Here is a 13,919-nt window from a genome sequence, read left to right as displayed (position 1 = left end):
TCAGGCCTGCCCAGGACTTTCTCAGTTCTAACACTGAAAATCCTGCCTCCTGGGAAACCCCTCAGTCCTCAGTAAACCAGGATGGTTGGTCACCTACTTTCTTCTCTCCTTGGCCTTAGCAATCCCTGTGTTTCTAAACAAATGTCCCCCCTCTCTGGGCTCTATAATACCACTTATTGCAAGGAGTTGTGACTGCTTGTTTGCCCACCACTCGGATGTCTGCTTTTCTAGGGCAGGAATGAAAACGGGAGTGTCTGTACCCCCAGAACCTTGCACAATGCTTGATGCAAAGCAGGTGCTCGATATGTACCTGGTGAGTGAATTTGTTATCACAGACTGCTGACTGACTGTTTTGGCCCCCATCTCTCTCTCTCTCTCTCTCCCTCAGATATAACAGTTTGTGCCCATGACCACATCAGTTGGCATCTGATTGGAATGAGCTCTGGGCCAGAACTGTTCTCCATTCATTTCAACGGCCATGTCCTGGAGCAGAGCCATCATAAGATCTCAGCCATCACTCTCGTCAGTGCTACGTCCTCAACTGCAAACATGACCATGAGCCTAGAGGGAAAGTGGATCATATCTTCGCTCATCCCGAAACATTTTCAAGGCAAGAAATTCTTTCAACAGTCTTGCTTACAAATGTAGGATCCTTTCGTCCTAGTCACTAAATCCCTCATTTTCCTTTGCTCTTGCAAGCCACCCACACTCCAACCATACATTCCTTAGTCCTTGAGAACAGAATATAGATACTTTGCTCTTAGACTTATAGCTCGTTAGTTGGGGATGGAGGAAGTAGAGAAATTGACAAAGACTTTTTAAAGTGATGCAAAAGCTGAAGAGGTCTCTACTTCCTTAAAAGGAGAAAGGAGGAAGGAAACAAAAACATACATAGAGATATTTTTTCTTGGGCTACTTAATATGCAGCTAAAGGAAAAGAACTAGGTATTGGAACTGGTCAAACTTCTGTAAATTTATAGAAGCACCAAGTTACAGAAAGTGTAAAAGTTTTAACATGAAAAAATTGTCTTTCGTAACAAGATGAGCACAGAGCCTGACCCAAAGAGGAACTCAGTGGATGTGTGTTGAATAGAAAAAACACAGTATCTAACCAGCTGAGGGGTGAGCTTTAAAGAACATCAGTGAATTCTAGTGGGGGAAAAAATCAGCCTAGGTTGTTATATGGTATCAGGTAAACAAAATAACTAACGGTCTATTACACACTGTTGCTTTAAAACAGTTAGGAGGAGGGTTCCTGTAAATATAAGTAAATATCACTATAGGAAATCGTTGTGTTACCAAAATAATGTGTATAAAAGCAAGAAATAGGGCCTCCCTGGTGGCGCAGTGGTTGAGAGTCCGCCTGCCAATGCAGGGGACACAGGTTCGTGCCCCAGTCCGGGAAGATCCCACATGCCGTGGAGCAGCTGGGCCCGTGAGCCATGGCCGCTGAGCCTACGTGTCCAGAGCCTGTGCTCCGCAACAGGAGAGGCCACAACAGTGAGAGGCCTGTGTACCGCAAAAATAAATAAATAAATAATAAAAAAGCAAGAAATATAAAAAAGAGACACTTTATGGGATCATTTCATTTTTTGTTCACACTAAGCAGTCAAAATTATATTTGAAGTAATGAAATTGTCACAATATCCCTGAAAGATAGAGCCCCAAATACTAATGAAACAACAGCAAAACTAACATTATTGAAGTTAAGTGCTTTCTGTATTATCTTATTTAATTTTTAAGAACAATTTCATACAGTACATACTAGTAATATCTTCATTTTACAAATAAAAGGAAGAGGTTATAGGAAATATGAGAAATCGACATGACCTAAGTCATAAGGTTTTAAGGATCTGGAAATTTCAAGAAATTTTCCTCCCTGGTAAGAAACAAAGGATAGCTTTCCAAGTTATTCCCCTAATTCATCCTCTCTTTCCCTTGCTTTTTTATTCTTGGTCCTTCTGCAGTGTATTAAAAGAGCTTCAAACCAAAATGTTCAAAAGTTGCCTGAGCGTTACTTTCACTGTTATTATTGAAAACTTCCACAAATTTATTTTAAAGATATACATTTTATCAGCCTTAATTTCTTCTCTCAAATTCTTTCATTGTCTTTATGTCCTAACTCAGCTGGGATGCAGGCTTACATAGACATTAAAAACTGTGCAAAGGAAACCAGGAATCCTAAGAAACTAACTCGAGACCAGAGGCGGCACGTTAAGAGATGGGAATACTTCATTGCTGCAGAGGAAGTCATTTGGGACTATGCACCTATAATACCAGCAAACATGGACAAGTGAGTTTGGGGGGTTCTTCCTATCCAAATGTGCAGATTCCAGACATTTTTCATAGGGTCCTAGATGCATGGGATGAAAGGTCATGAGTTGACAGCTTTCATGGTAATACATGTATTGGATCTCATTCAGGTTTTCTTTTCCAAAACAATCTGAGATTACTCCAAACTCACCAAGAGAACTCAGAAAAATAATAATAATAGTAGTAGTAACAACAGCAATAATAATAGCAACTACCACTTCTTGAATGCTTCCTTTTGCCAAGCACTGTGTTAAACCTTTCTAAGAGCTTTGCTTTAATGCCACAAGTTAGAAACAGCTTTTATTTATTTTGTAAATTAGGAAATGGGAGAGTGGGATTAAGAAAACTGGAAATTCAAATAGCTCTTAAACACTTGAAAAATACTCAAGCTCACTCACAGTAAGAGAAATATGTAAACTAAACTTCTCTCAAATACTATTTTTCACCTATGAGACTCACAAGTTTAGATGACATAATGTATTGGCAAGGCTGCGGGAAACAAGCTCTATCATGTATTGCTGGTGGAAGAGCGAATTGGAAAAGCCATTCTAGAGGATAATTTGGCAATGTGTATTAAAATTATAAATGCATATATTTTCTGATCCAGCAATCTCACTCTGGGAATTTACTATATAGATATACTTGCTTACAGGTGAAATGGTATGTGTACAGGATGTTCACTGCTGCACTGTTGTAGCAAAAGATTGGAAACAACCCATAATGTCCATCAATAGGAAATTAATAAGTTATGGTACATCCATACAATGGAATACTATGCATTTGTTTTAAAGAGGATGCAAAAACTCTCTCTGTACTACTAATATAAAAAGTTCTCCAAGATATATTTTTAAATTAAAAAGTCAAGGGAGCAAGAAGGTAGAATAGCAGATTCCCCCACTTGTATTCCCCCACAGCAACGATAATTTGGCAGCCATCCACAAACAGAAGTGCCTTTGTGAGAGCTTTGGGATCAAAGTAGGAACTTGCAAAATCCCAGTGTAAGTCAAGACCAAGGAGGACTGTTTTGAGAAGGCAAGTCCATGCTCAGATGGTTGGTTCACTAACTGTAATTCAGTTACAAACCTGGAAATAGCCTCCTCCCCTTATGGACTCAGCTACAGCCCCACTTAACCTTGGTCCTGCCACTAGCACCATTTGATAAGGAACCCAGGAGGAGTCACGCCTGTCCATGACCCTGGAGGCTGACCTGCAGACCTCAGTTTGACTGTGGATCTTGAAGCAGCCCTGTAACTAATTCAGTCCTTCTCCCAGCCATGATCCAGGAGTAGTCTTGCCTGCCCAGGAACCTGTTGGGGGTCACATCCACTCATGCCCCTGGTGGCTGGCCTGCAGACCTTGGTCCCACTACAGATCTTGAAATGGCCCTGTTACCTAGTTCCATACCTCAAAACTGCAGTTGAGGAGCAGTTCTGCCAACTCAGGGACCCACCAAGTGACACACTGGGAGCCCTCCGAAGGGCCAGATGGGAGCCACTCCCATCTACACACTTGATAACAGGCCTACCATTTGCAAACCCAATTGTGGACCTTGAAGTAGACTGTTATCCCAGTGCCAGCTCTACTGACCAAGGTCCTGAAGGCAGTTCCATTTTCCCAGGGACCAGACAGGGTCTATGTCCACCTGAGCCCCTGGTAAAAGGCCTTCCAACCACAGATGCTGCTGCAGGCCCAGCAGCAACCACATGATCTGGTTCCAACCTCACTCAACTGTGATCCCAGAGGCAATTCCATCAGCCTGCAGACCTGACAAGAGGTTTTTACCTGCCAAAACCTGTCTGTAAAGATTGGAAGGGGGTGTTTGCTCCTTCAAATGCACAAACATCAACACAAAGCTACACAAATCACAAAGAATCAGGCAACATGACACCACCAAAGGAAACTAATAAAGCTCCAGTAACCAGTGTGAAAGAAATAGAGATCTACAAATTGCCTGACAAAGAATTAAAAATAATCATCTTAAAGAAGCTCAATGAGGTACAAGATAACACAGATAGGTAATCAAATGAAATCAGGAAAACAATAAATGAACAAAATAAGAAATTTAATAAAGAAAGAGAAACCATAAAAAAATAACCAAACAGAAATCCTAGAGCTGAAGAATACAATAACAGAACTGAAAATATTCAATAGAGAGCTTCAATAGCAGACTTATCACTTTAGCTTTAAGGACACCTATAGATTAATGGATACGTGTATATGTATGGCTGAGTCAATTTGCTGTGCACCACCTGAAGCTATCGCAATATTGTTAATCAGCTATACTCCAACATAAAATAAAAAGTTATAAAAAAAAGTGAAGGGGTAAAAAAGACAAGGTCACTATATAATGATAGAGGGGTCAATTAATCAAGATACTATAAAATTATAAATATATATGCAGCCAAGTTTAGAGAACCTAAATATATGAAGCAAATATTAACGGAACTACAGAGAAAAATAGACAGCAATACAATAATAGTAGGGGACTTTAATACCACACTTTAATCAATGGATAAATGATCCAGACATAAAATCAATAAGGAAGCAGTGGAATTGAATAACACTGTAGAACAAGTGTACCTAACAGACATATAAAGAACATTACGTCCAAATAAAGAACATTCCGTTGAACAACAGCAGAATACATATTCTTCTCAAGTGCACATGGAATATTCTCTAGGATTCTTTATAACATATTAGTCCACAAAACAAGTTTTAACAATTTCAGAATATTAAAATAATATCAAGTATCTTTTCTCACCATAATGGTATGAAACTACAAATCAGTAACAGAAGAAAACTGAAAAATTCACAAATATGTGGATTAAATAATAGTCTCCTGAACAACCAATGAATCAAAGAAGAAATCAAATAGGAAATCAAAATATATCTTGAGACAAATGAAAACAGAAATACAACATACTAAAATTTATAGAATATAGCAAAAGCAGTTGTAAGAGGGAAGTCTATAGTAATAAATGCCTACATTTAAAACAGAAGAAAGAGAGCCTCATGCACCAGAGAGCAGACAGCAGAAGCAAGAACTACAGTCCTGCAGCCTGTGGAACAAAAACCACATTCACAGAAAGATAGACAAAATGAAAAGGCAGAGGACTACGTACCAGATGAAGGAACAAGATAAAACCCCAGAAAAACAACCAAATGGAGATAGGCAACCTTCCAGAAAAAGAATTCAGAATAATGATAGTGAAGATGATCCAGTACCTCAGAAAAAGAATGGAGGCAAAGATCGAGAAGATGCAAGAAATGTTTAACAAAGACCTAGAAGAATTAAAGCACATACACCTAGAAGAATTAAAGAACAAACAAACAGAGATGAACAATACAATAACTGAAATGAAAAATACACTAGAAGGAATCATTAGTAGAATAACTGAGGCAGAAGAACGGATAAGTGACCTGGAAGACAGAATGGTGGAATTCACTGCTGTGGAAAAGAATAAAGAAAAAAGAATGAAAAGAAATGAAGACAGCCTAAGAGACCTCTGGGTCAACATTAAACATAACAACATTCGCATTATAGGGGTCCCCGAAGGAGAAGAGAGAGAGAAAGGACCCGAGAAAATATTTGAAGAGATTATAGTCAAAAACTTCCCTAACATGGGAAAGGAAATAGCCACCCAAGTCCAGGAAGCTCAGAGAGTCCCATACAGGATAAACCCAAGGAGAAACAAGCCGAGACACATAGTAATCAAATTGACAAAAATTAAAGACAAAGAAAAATTATTGAAAGCAACAAGGGAAAAATGACAAATAACATACAAGGGAACTCCCATAAGGTTAACAGCTGATTTCTCAGCAGAAACTCTACAAGCCAGAAGGGAGTGGCATGATATATTTAAAGTGAGGAAAGGAAAGAACCTACAACCAAGATTACTCTACCCAGCAAAGATCTCGTTCAGATTCGACAGAGAAATCAAAAGTTTACAGACAAACAGAAGCTAAGAAAATTCAGCACCACCAAACCAGCTCCACAACCAATGCTAAAGGAACTTCTCTAAGTGGGAAACACAAGAAAACAAAAAGACCTACAAAAAAAAAACAAACCCAAAACAATTAAGAAAATGGTAATAGGAACATACATATCGATAATTACCTTAAATGTGAATGGATTAAATGCCATAACCAAAAGACACAGGCTCATTGAATGGATACAAACACAAGACCTATATATATATATATATATATATATGCTGTCTAAAAGAGACCCACTTCAGACCTAGGGACACATACAGACTGAAAATGAAGGGATGGAAAAAGATATTCCATGCAAATGGAGATCAAAAGAAACCTGGAGTAGCAATACTCACATCAGATAAAATAGACTTTAAAATAAAGAATGTTACAAGAGACAAGGAAGGATACTACATAATGATCATGGGATCAATCCAAGAAGAAGATATAACAATTATAAATATATATGCAACCAACATAGGAGTACTTCAATACATAAGGCAAATGCTAATAGCTATAAAAGAGGAAATTGAGAGTAACACAATAATATTGGGGAACTTTAACACCTCAATTACACCAATGGAGAGATCATCCAGACAGAAAATTAATAAGGAAACATGACCTTTAACTGACACACCAGACCAGATAGATTTAATTAATATTTATAGGACATTCTATCTGAAAACAGCAGATTACACTTTCTTCTCAAGTGCACATGGAACATTGCCTAGGATAGATCACATCTTGGGTCACAAATCAAGCCTTGGTAAATTTAAGAAAACTGAAATCATATCAAGCATCTTTTCCGACCACAATGCTATGAGATTAGAAATAAATTCCAGGGAAAAAAACATAAAAAACACAAACACATGGAGGCTAAACAAATGTTACTAAATAACCAAGAGATCACTGAAGAAATCAAAGAGGAAATCAAAAAATACCTAGAGACAAATGACAATGAAAACATGATGATCCAAAACCTGTGGGATGCAGCAAAAGCAGTTCTAAGAGGGAAGTTTATAGCAATACAGTCCTACCTCAAGAAACAAGAAAAATCTCAAATAAACAATCTAACCTTACACCTAAAGGAACTAGAGAAAGAAGGACAAACAAAACCCGAAGTTAGTAGAAGGAAAGAAATCATAAATATCTGAGCAGAAATAAATGAAATAGAAACAAAGAGAACAACAGCAAAGGTCAACAAAACTAGAAGCTGGTTCTTTGTGAAGATAAACAAAATTGATAAATGTTAAGTCAGACGCATCAAGAAAAAGAGGGAGAGGACTCAAATCAATAAAATTAGAAATAAAAAAGAAGTTAAAAGGACAACACAGAAATAGAAAGCATCATATGAGACTACTACAAGCAGCTCTACACCAATAAAATGGACAACCTGGAAGAAATGGACGAATTCTTAGAAAAGTATAACCTTCCAAGACTGAACCAGGAAAAAATAGAAAATATGAACAGACCAATCACAAATAATGAACTTGAAACTGTGATTAAAACTCTTCATCCAGATCCAGATGGCTTCACAGGTGAATCCTATGAAACATTTAGAGAAGAGCTAACACCCATCCTTCTCAAACTCTTCCAAAACATGGTAGAGGAAGGAACACTCCCACACTCATTCTGTGAGACCACCATCACCCTGATACCAAAACCAGACAAAGATTCTACAAAAAAAGAAAATTACAGACCAATATCACTGAAGAACATAGATGCAGAAATCCTCAACAAAATACCACCAAACAGAATCCAAGAACACATTAAAAGGATCATACACAATGATCAAGTGGGATTTATCCCAGGGATGCAAGGTTCTTCAATATATGCAAATCAATCAATATGATACACATATTAACAAACTGAAGAATAAAAACCATATGATAATCTCAATAGAGGCAGAAAAAGCTTTTGACAAAATTCAACACCCATTGATGAAAAAAACTCTCCAGAAAGTGGGCATAGAGGGAACCTACCTCAACATAATAAAGGCCATATATGACAAACCCACAGCAAATATCATTCTCAATGGTGAAAAACTGAAAGCATTTCCTCTAAGATTAGGAACAGGACAAGGATGTCCACGCTCGCCACTATTATTCAACATAGTTTTGGAAGTCCTAGCCATGGCCATCAGGAAGAAAATGAAACAAAGGAATACAAATTGGAAAAGAAGATGTAAAACTGTCACTGTTTGCAGATGACATCATACTATACATAGATAATCCTAAAAAGGCCACCAGAAAACTACTAGAGCTAATCAATGAATTTAGTAAAGTTGCAAGATACAAAAAAAATGCACAGAAATCTCTTGCATTCCTATACACTAACAATGAAAGATCAGAAAGAGAAATTGAGGAAATAATCCCATTCACCATTGCAACAAAAAGAATAAAATACCTAGGCATATACCTACCTAAGGATGTAAAAGACCTATACTCAGAAAACTATAAAACACTGATGAAAGAAATCAAAGATAACACAAACAGATGGAGAGATATACCACGTTCATGGATTGGAAGAATCAGTATTGTAAAACTGACTATGCTACCCAAAGCAATCTACAGATTCAATGCAATCCCTATCAGATTACCAACGGCATTTCTTTTTACAGAACTAGAACAAAAAATCTTAAAATTTTTATGGAGACACAAAAGAGCCCGAATAGCCAAAGCACTCTTGAGGGGAAAAAACAGAGCTGGATGAATCACACTCCCTGACTTCAGACTATACTATAAAGCTACAGTAATCAAGACAATATGGTACTGGCACAAAACCAGAAATATAGATCAACGGAACAGGATAGAAGGCCCAGAGATAAACCCACACACCTCTGGTCAACTAATCTATGACAAAGGAGGCAAGGATATAGAATTGAGAAAAGACAGTCTCTTCAATAAGTGGTGTTGGGAAAAATGCACAGCTCATGTAAAAGAACGAAATTAGAACACTCCCTGACACTGTACACAAAAATACACTCAAAATGGATTAGAGATCTAAATGTAAGACCGGACACTATAGAACTCTTAGAAGAAAACATAAGAAGAGCACTCTTTGACATAAATCACAGTAAGATCTTTTTTGACCCACCTCCTTGAGTAATGGAAATAAAAACAAAAATAAACAAATGGGGTCTAATGAAACTTAATATCTTTTGCACAGCAAAGGAAACTACAAACAAGACGAAAAGACAACCCTCAGAATGGGAGAAAATATTTGCAAATGAATCAACGGACAAATGATTAATCTCCAAAATATATAAATAGCTCATGTAGCTCAATATTAAAAAAAACAACCCAATTCAAAAGTGGGTAAAAGACCTAAATAGACATTTCACCAAGGAAGACATACAGATGGCCAAGAGGCACATGATAAGCTGCTCAACATCACTAATTATTAGAGAAATGCAAATCAAAACTACCACGAGTTATCACCTCACACCGGTTAGAATGGGCATCATCAGAAAATCTACAAACAACAAATGCTGGAGAGGGTGTGGAGAAAAGGGAGCCCTCTTGCACTGTTGGTGGGAATGTAAATTGATACAGCCACTATGGAGAACAGTATGGAGGTTCCTTAAAAAATTAAAAATAGAATTACCATAAGACCCAGCAATCCCTCTCCTGGGCATATACCCAGAGAAAACCATAATTCAAGCAGACGCATGCACCCCAATGTTCATTGCAGCACTATTTACAATAGCAAGGTCATGGAAGCAACCTAAATACCCATTGACAGATGAATGAATAAAGAAGATGTGGTACATATATACAATGGAGTATAATCAAGCCATAAAAAGGAATGAAATTGGGTCATTTGTAGAGACGTGGATGGACCTAGAGACTGTCATACAGAGTGAAGTAAGTCAGAAGGAGAAAAGCAAATATCGTATATTAACGCATATATGTGCAATCTAGAAAAATGGTACAGATGAACCAGTTTGCAAGGCAGAAATAGAGACACAGGTGTAGAGAACAAACATTTGGACACCACGGCAGGGAAGCAGTGGTGGGTGGTGGTGGTGGTGGGATTAATTGGGAGATTGGGATTTACATATATAGGCTAATACATATAAAATAGATAAATAATAAGAACCTGCTCTATAAAAAATAAATTAAATAAAATTCAACAAAGAAATAAATATTAAAAAAGCACCTTGTATTTAGTTCACATTCAATAATTAATAAATTTTATTTTATAATCTGAAAAGAGAAAAATAAAAACACTTAAAAAAACAGGAAAGAAAGAAAGAAGGAGAAAGGGAGGGAGGGAGGGTGGGAGAGGGAGAAAGAAAGAAAGAAAGAAAGAAGAACGAAAGAAGAAAGAAAGAAAGAAAGAGAAAGAGAGGGAGGGAGGAAGGAAGGGAGAGAGAAGGAAAGAAAGGAAAAAGAAAGAAACAAATGAAAGAAAGAAAGAAAAGAAGGAAGGAAGGAAGAAAGAAAGAAAGAAAGAAAAGGAAGGAAGGAAGGGAGGAAGGAATGAAGGAAGAGAGGAAGGAAGTAAGGGAGAAGGAAAGAAAGAAGAAAGGAAGAGAGAAAGAGAGAAAGAAAGAAAGGAAGGGAGAAAGAAAGAATTTTAACTTTATACCTCAAGTAACTAGCAAACTAAGCCCAAAGTTAGCCAAAAGAAGTAAATAAAAATTAGTGAAAAAATAAATGGTGTATAGAAAGACAACAGAAAAGATAAACATAACCAAGAGTTACTCTTTTGAAATGATAAACAAAATTGACAAACCTTTAGCTAAGCAATGAAGAGAGATGACTCAAATAAATAAGATTATAACTAAAAGAGGAGACATTACAGCTTATACCACAGAAGTGCAAAGGATCATAAGAGACTACTATGAACAATTATATGCCAACAAATTGGATAAGTAGAAGAAAGGGAAAAGGTCCTAGAAACATATATCCTACCATGACTGAATCAAAAAGAAATAGAAAATCTGAACAGATGAATAACAAGTAAGAAGATTGAATCAGTAATCCAAAACCTCCAAACAAAGAAGCCCAGGACCAGATGGCTTCACAGGTATATTGTACACTAATCCTCAAACTCTTCCCAAATATTAAAGAGTAGGGAACACTTCCAAACTTATTTTACAAGCCTAGCATTATTCTCATACCAAAGCTGGATAAGAGCAATACAAGAAAAAAATTACAGGCCAATATCCCTAATGAACATAGATGCCAAAAACATTATCAAAATATTAGTAAACTGAATTCAACAGCACATTAAAATTATCATAAATGATGATCGAGTGAGATTTATTCCTGTGATTCAAGGATGGTTCAACATATGCAAATCAATAAATTAGAAGTACCACATTAAAAATGAATAATAAAAATATCATTATCTCAATAGATGCAAAAAAAAGGCAATTAACAAAATTCAACATCTTTTCATTGTAAAAACTCTCAACAAGTTAGGTATAGAAGGAATGTGCTTCAACACAATAAAGGCCATATATGACAAACCCAAAGCTAACATCATACTCAGTGGTGAAAATCTGAGAGATTTTCCTCTAAGATCAGGAACAAGACAAGGATGCCCATTCTTGTCACTTTTATTCAGCATAGTACTGGAAATTCTAGCCAAAGCAATCAGGCAAGGAAAAAAAATAGGCATCCTAATCAGAAAGGAAGAAGTAAAATCGTCTTTATTTGCAGATGATGTGATTTTATATATAAAAAAACACTTGAGACTCTACCAAAAATCTATTAGAATAAAGAAATTCAGTAGTTGCAGGATAGAAAATGAACATAATGAAAATCAGTTGAATTTATATACACTAACAATGAACAATCCAAACAGAAATTAAGAAAATACTTCCATTTACAATAGAATTTTTTTAAAAGAATAAAATACTTAGGAAATTTAACCAAGGTGGTGAAAGATCTACACACTGAAAACTATAAGACAGCAATGAAAGAAACTGAAGAAGATACAATCAAATACAAAGATGTCCTGTGTTTATGGGTTAGAAGAATTAACTTTGTTAAAATGCCCACATTACCCAAAGTGATCTACAGATTCAATGCAACCCTTATTAAATTCCAATGACATTTTTCAAAGAAATAGAAAAAAAATAGATGAAACCACAGAAGACCTTAAATATCCAAAGCAATCTTGAGCAAGAAGAGCAAAGCTTGAGGCATCAAACTTCCTGATTTCAAACTATATTACAAAGCTATAGTAATCAAACAGTATAATAATGGAATAAAAACAGACACATATACCAAATAAACAGAAGTAAGGGCCCAGAAATAAACCCATGCATATATGGTCAACTAATCTTTGACAAAGGCACTAAGAATACACAATGAGGAAAGGACAGTCTCTTCAGTAAATGATGGTGGAAAAACTGGATATCCATATGCAAAAATATAAAATTAGACCCTTAACTTACAGCATAGACAAAAATTAACTCAAAATAAATTAAAAACTTAAATGTAATACCTGAAACCATAAAACCACTAGAAGAAAACATAACAGAAAATCTCTTTGACATTGGTCTTGGCAATGATTTTTTTGGGTATGACACCAAAAGCATAAGTAACAAAAGCAAAAATAAACAAGTGGGGCTACATCAAGCTGAAAAACTTCTGCACAGCAAAAGAAACAATTAACAAAATAAAAATATAACCTACAGAATGGGAGAAAATATTTGCAAACGGTATATCTGATAAGAGGTTAATATCCAAAATATAAAAGGAACTCATGTAACTCAATGGCAAAACAAACAAACAAACAAAAATAGCCTGATTAAAAAAAATGGGCAAAGGATCTAAACTGACATCTTTCTAAAGAAAATGTACAGGGACTTCCCTGGTGGTGCAGTGGTTAAGAATCTGCCTGCCAATGTAGGAGACACGGGTTCAATCCCTGGTCTGGGAAGATCCCACATGCCACGGAGCAACTGAGCCCGTGCACCACAACTACTGAGCCTGCGCATCTAGAGCCTGTGCTCTGCAACAAGAGAAACCACTGAAATGAGAAGCCTGTGCACCACAACGAAAGAGTAGCCCACACAAAGCCCGCACACAGCAATGAAGACCCAATACAGCCAATAAATAAATAAATTTTAAAAATTAAAAAATAAATATTGTCAACTGTGGTAAAAAAAAAAAGAAAACATACAAATGGCCAATAGGCATATGAAAAGGTGTTCAACATCACTAATCATGAGGGAAATGCAAATCATATCCATGATGAGATATCACCTCATACCTATGAGGATGACTAGGATGAAAAAGAGGTAACAACTGTTGATGAGGGTGTGGAGAAAATGGAATCCTTGTACACTGTTGGTGAGAATGTAAATTGGTGCAGCCTTTATGGAAAACAGTAAGGAGCTTCCTCAAAAAATTAAAAATAGAACTACCACTTCTGGGTATATATCCAGAGGAAATGAAGTCAGTATATCAAAGAGATATTTGCACTCCTGTGTTCATTGCAGTGTTATTCATGATAGCCTCCATATGGAAACAACCTGAGTGTCTACCAATGGATAAATGAATTTTTAGAAATATGGTTTATATATACAATGGAATGTCATTCAGCCTTAAAAAAGAAGGAAATCCTGCCACTTGTAACAACATGGATAAACCTGCAGGACATTAGGCTAA

General features: G+C 36.5%; 1 protein-coding gene across 3 annotated transcripts in view; it reads left to right on the top strand.

The window, feature by feature from the left end:
• The window catches only part of F5 (coagulation factor V), an 86,719-nt gene that overhangs the window by 37,134 nt on the left and 35,666 nt on the right, over window positions 1-13,919 (top strand). For all 3 annotated transcript variants that reach the window (XM_060033702.1, XM_060033717.1, XM_060033711.1), the window contains exons 6-7: window positions 389-610; window positions 2,128-2,293. In XM_060033702.1, coding sequence (XP_059889685.1) covers window positions 389-610; window positions 2,128-2,293 — 388 coding nt within the window. The remainder of the gene's footprint in view (window positions 1-388; window positions 611-2,127; window positions 2,294-13,919) is intronic.

Source organism: Delphinus delphis, chromosome 1, assembly GCF_949987515.2.
Source record: "Delphinus delphis chromosome 1, mDelDel1.2, whole genome shotgun sequence".
NCBI classification, from domain to species: Eukaryota; Metazoa; Chordata; class Mammalia; order Artiodactyla; family Delphinidae; genus Delphinus; species Delphinus delphis.
The sequence above is the reverse complement of the archived record's forward strand: the minus strand, read 5'-3'. Positions and strand labels throughout refer to the sequence as shown.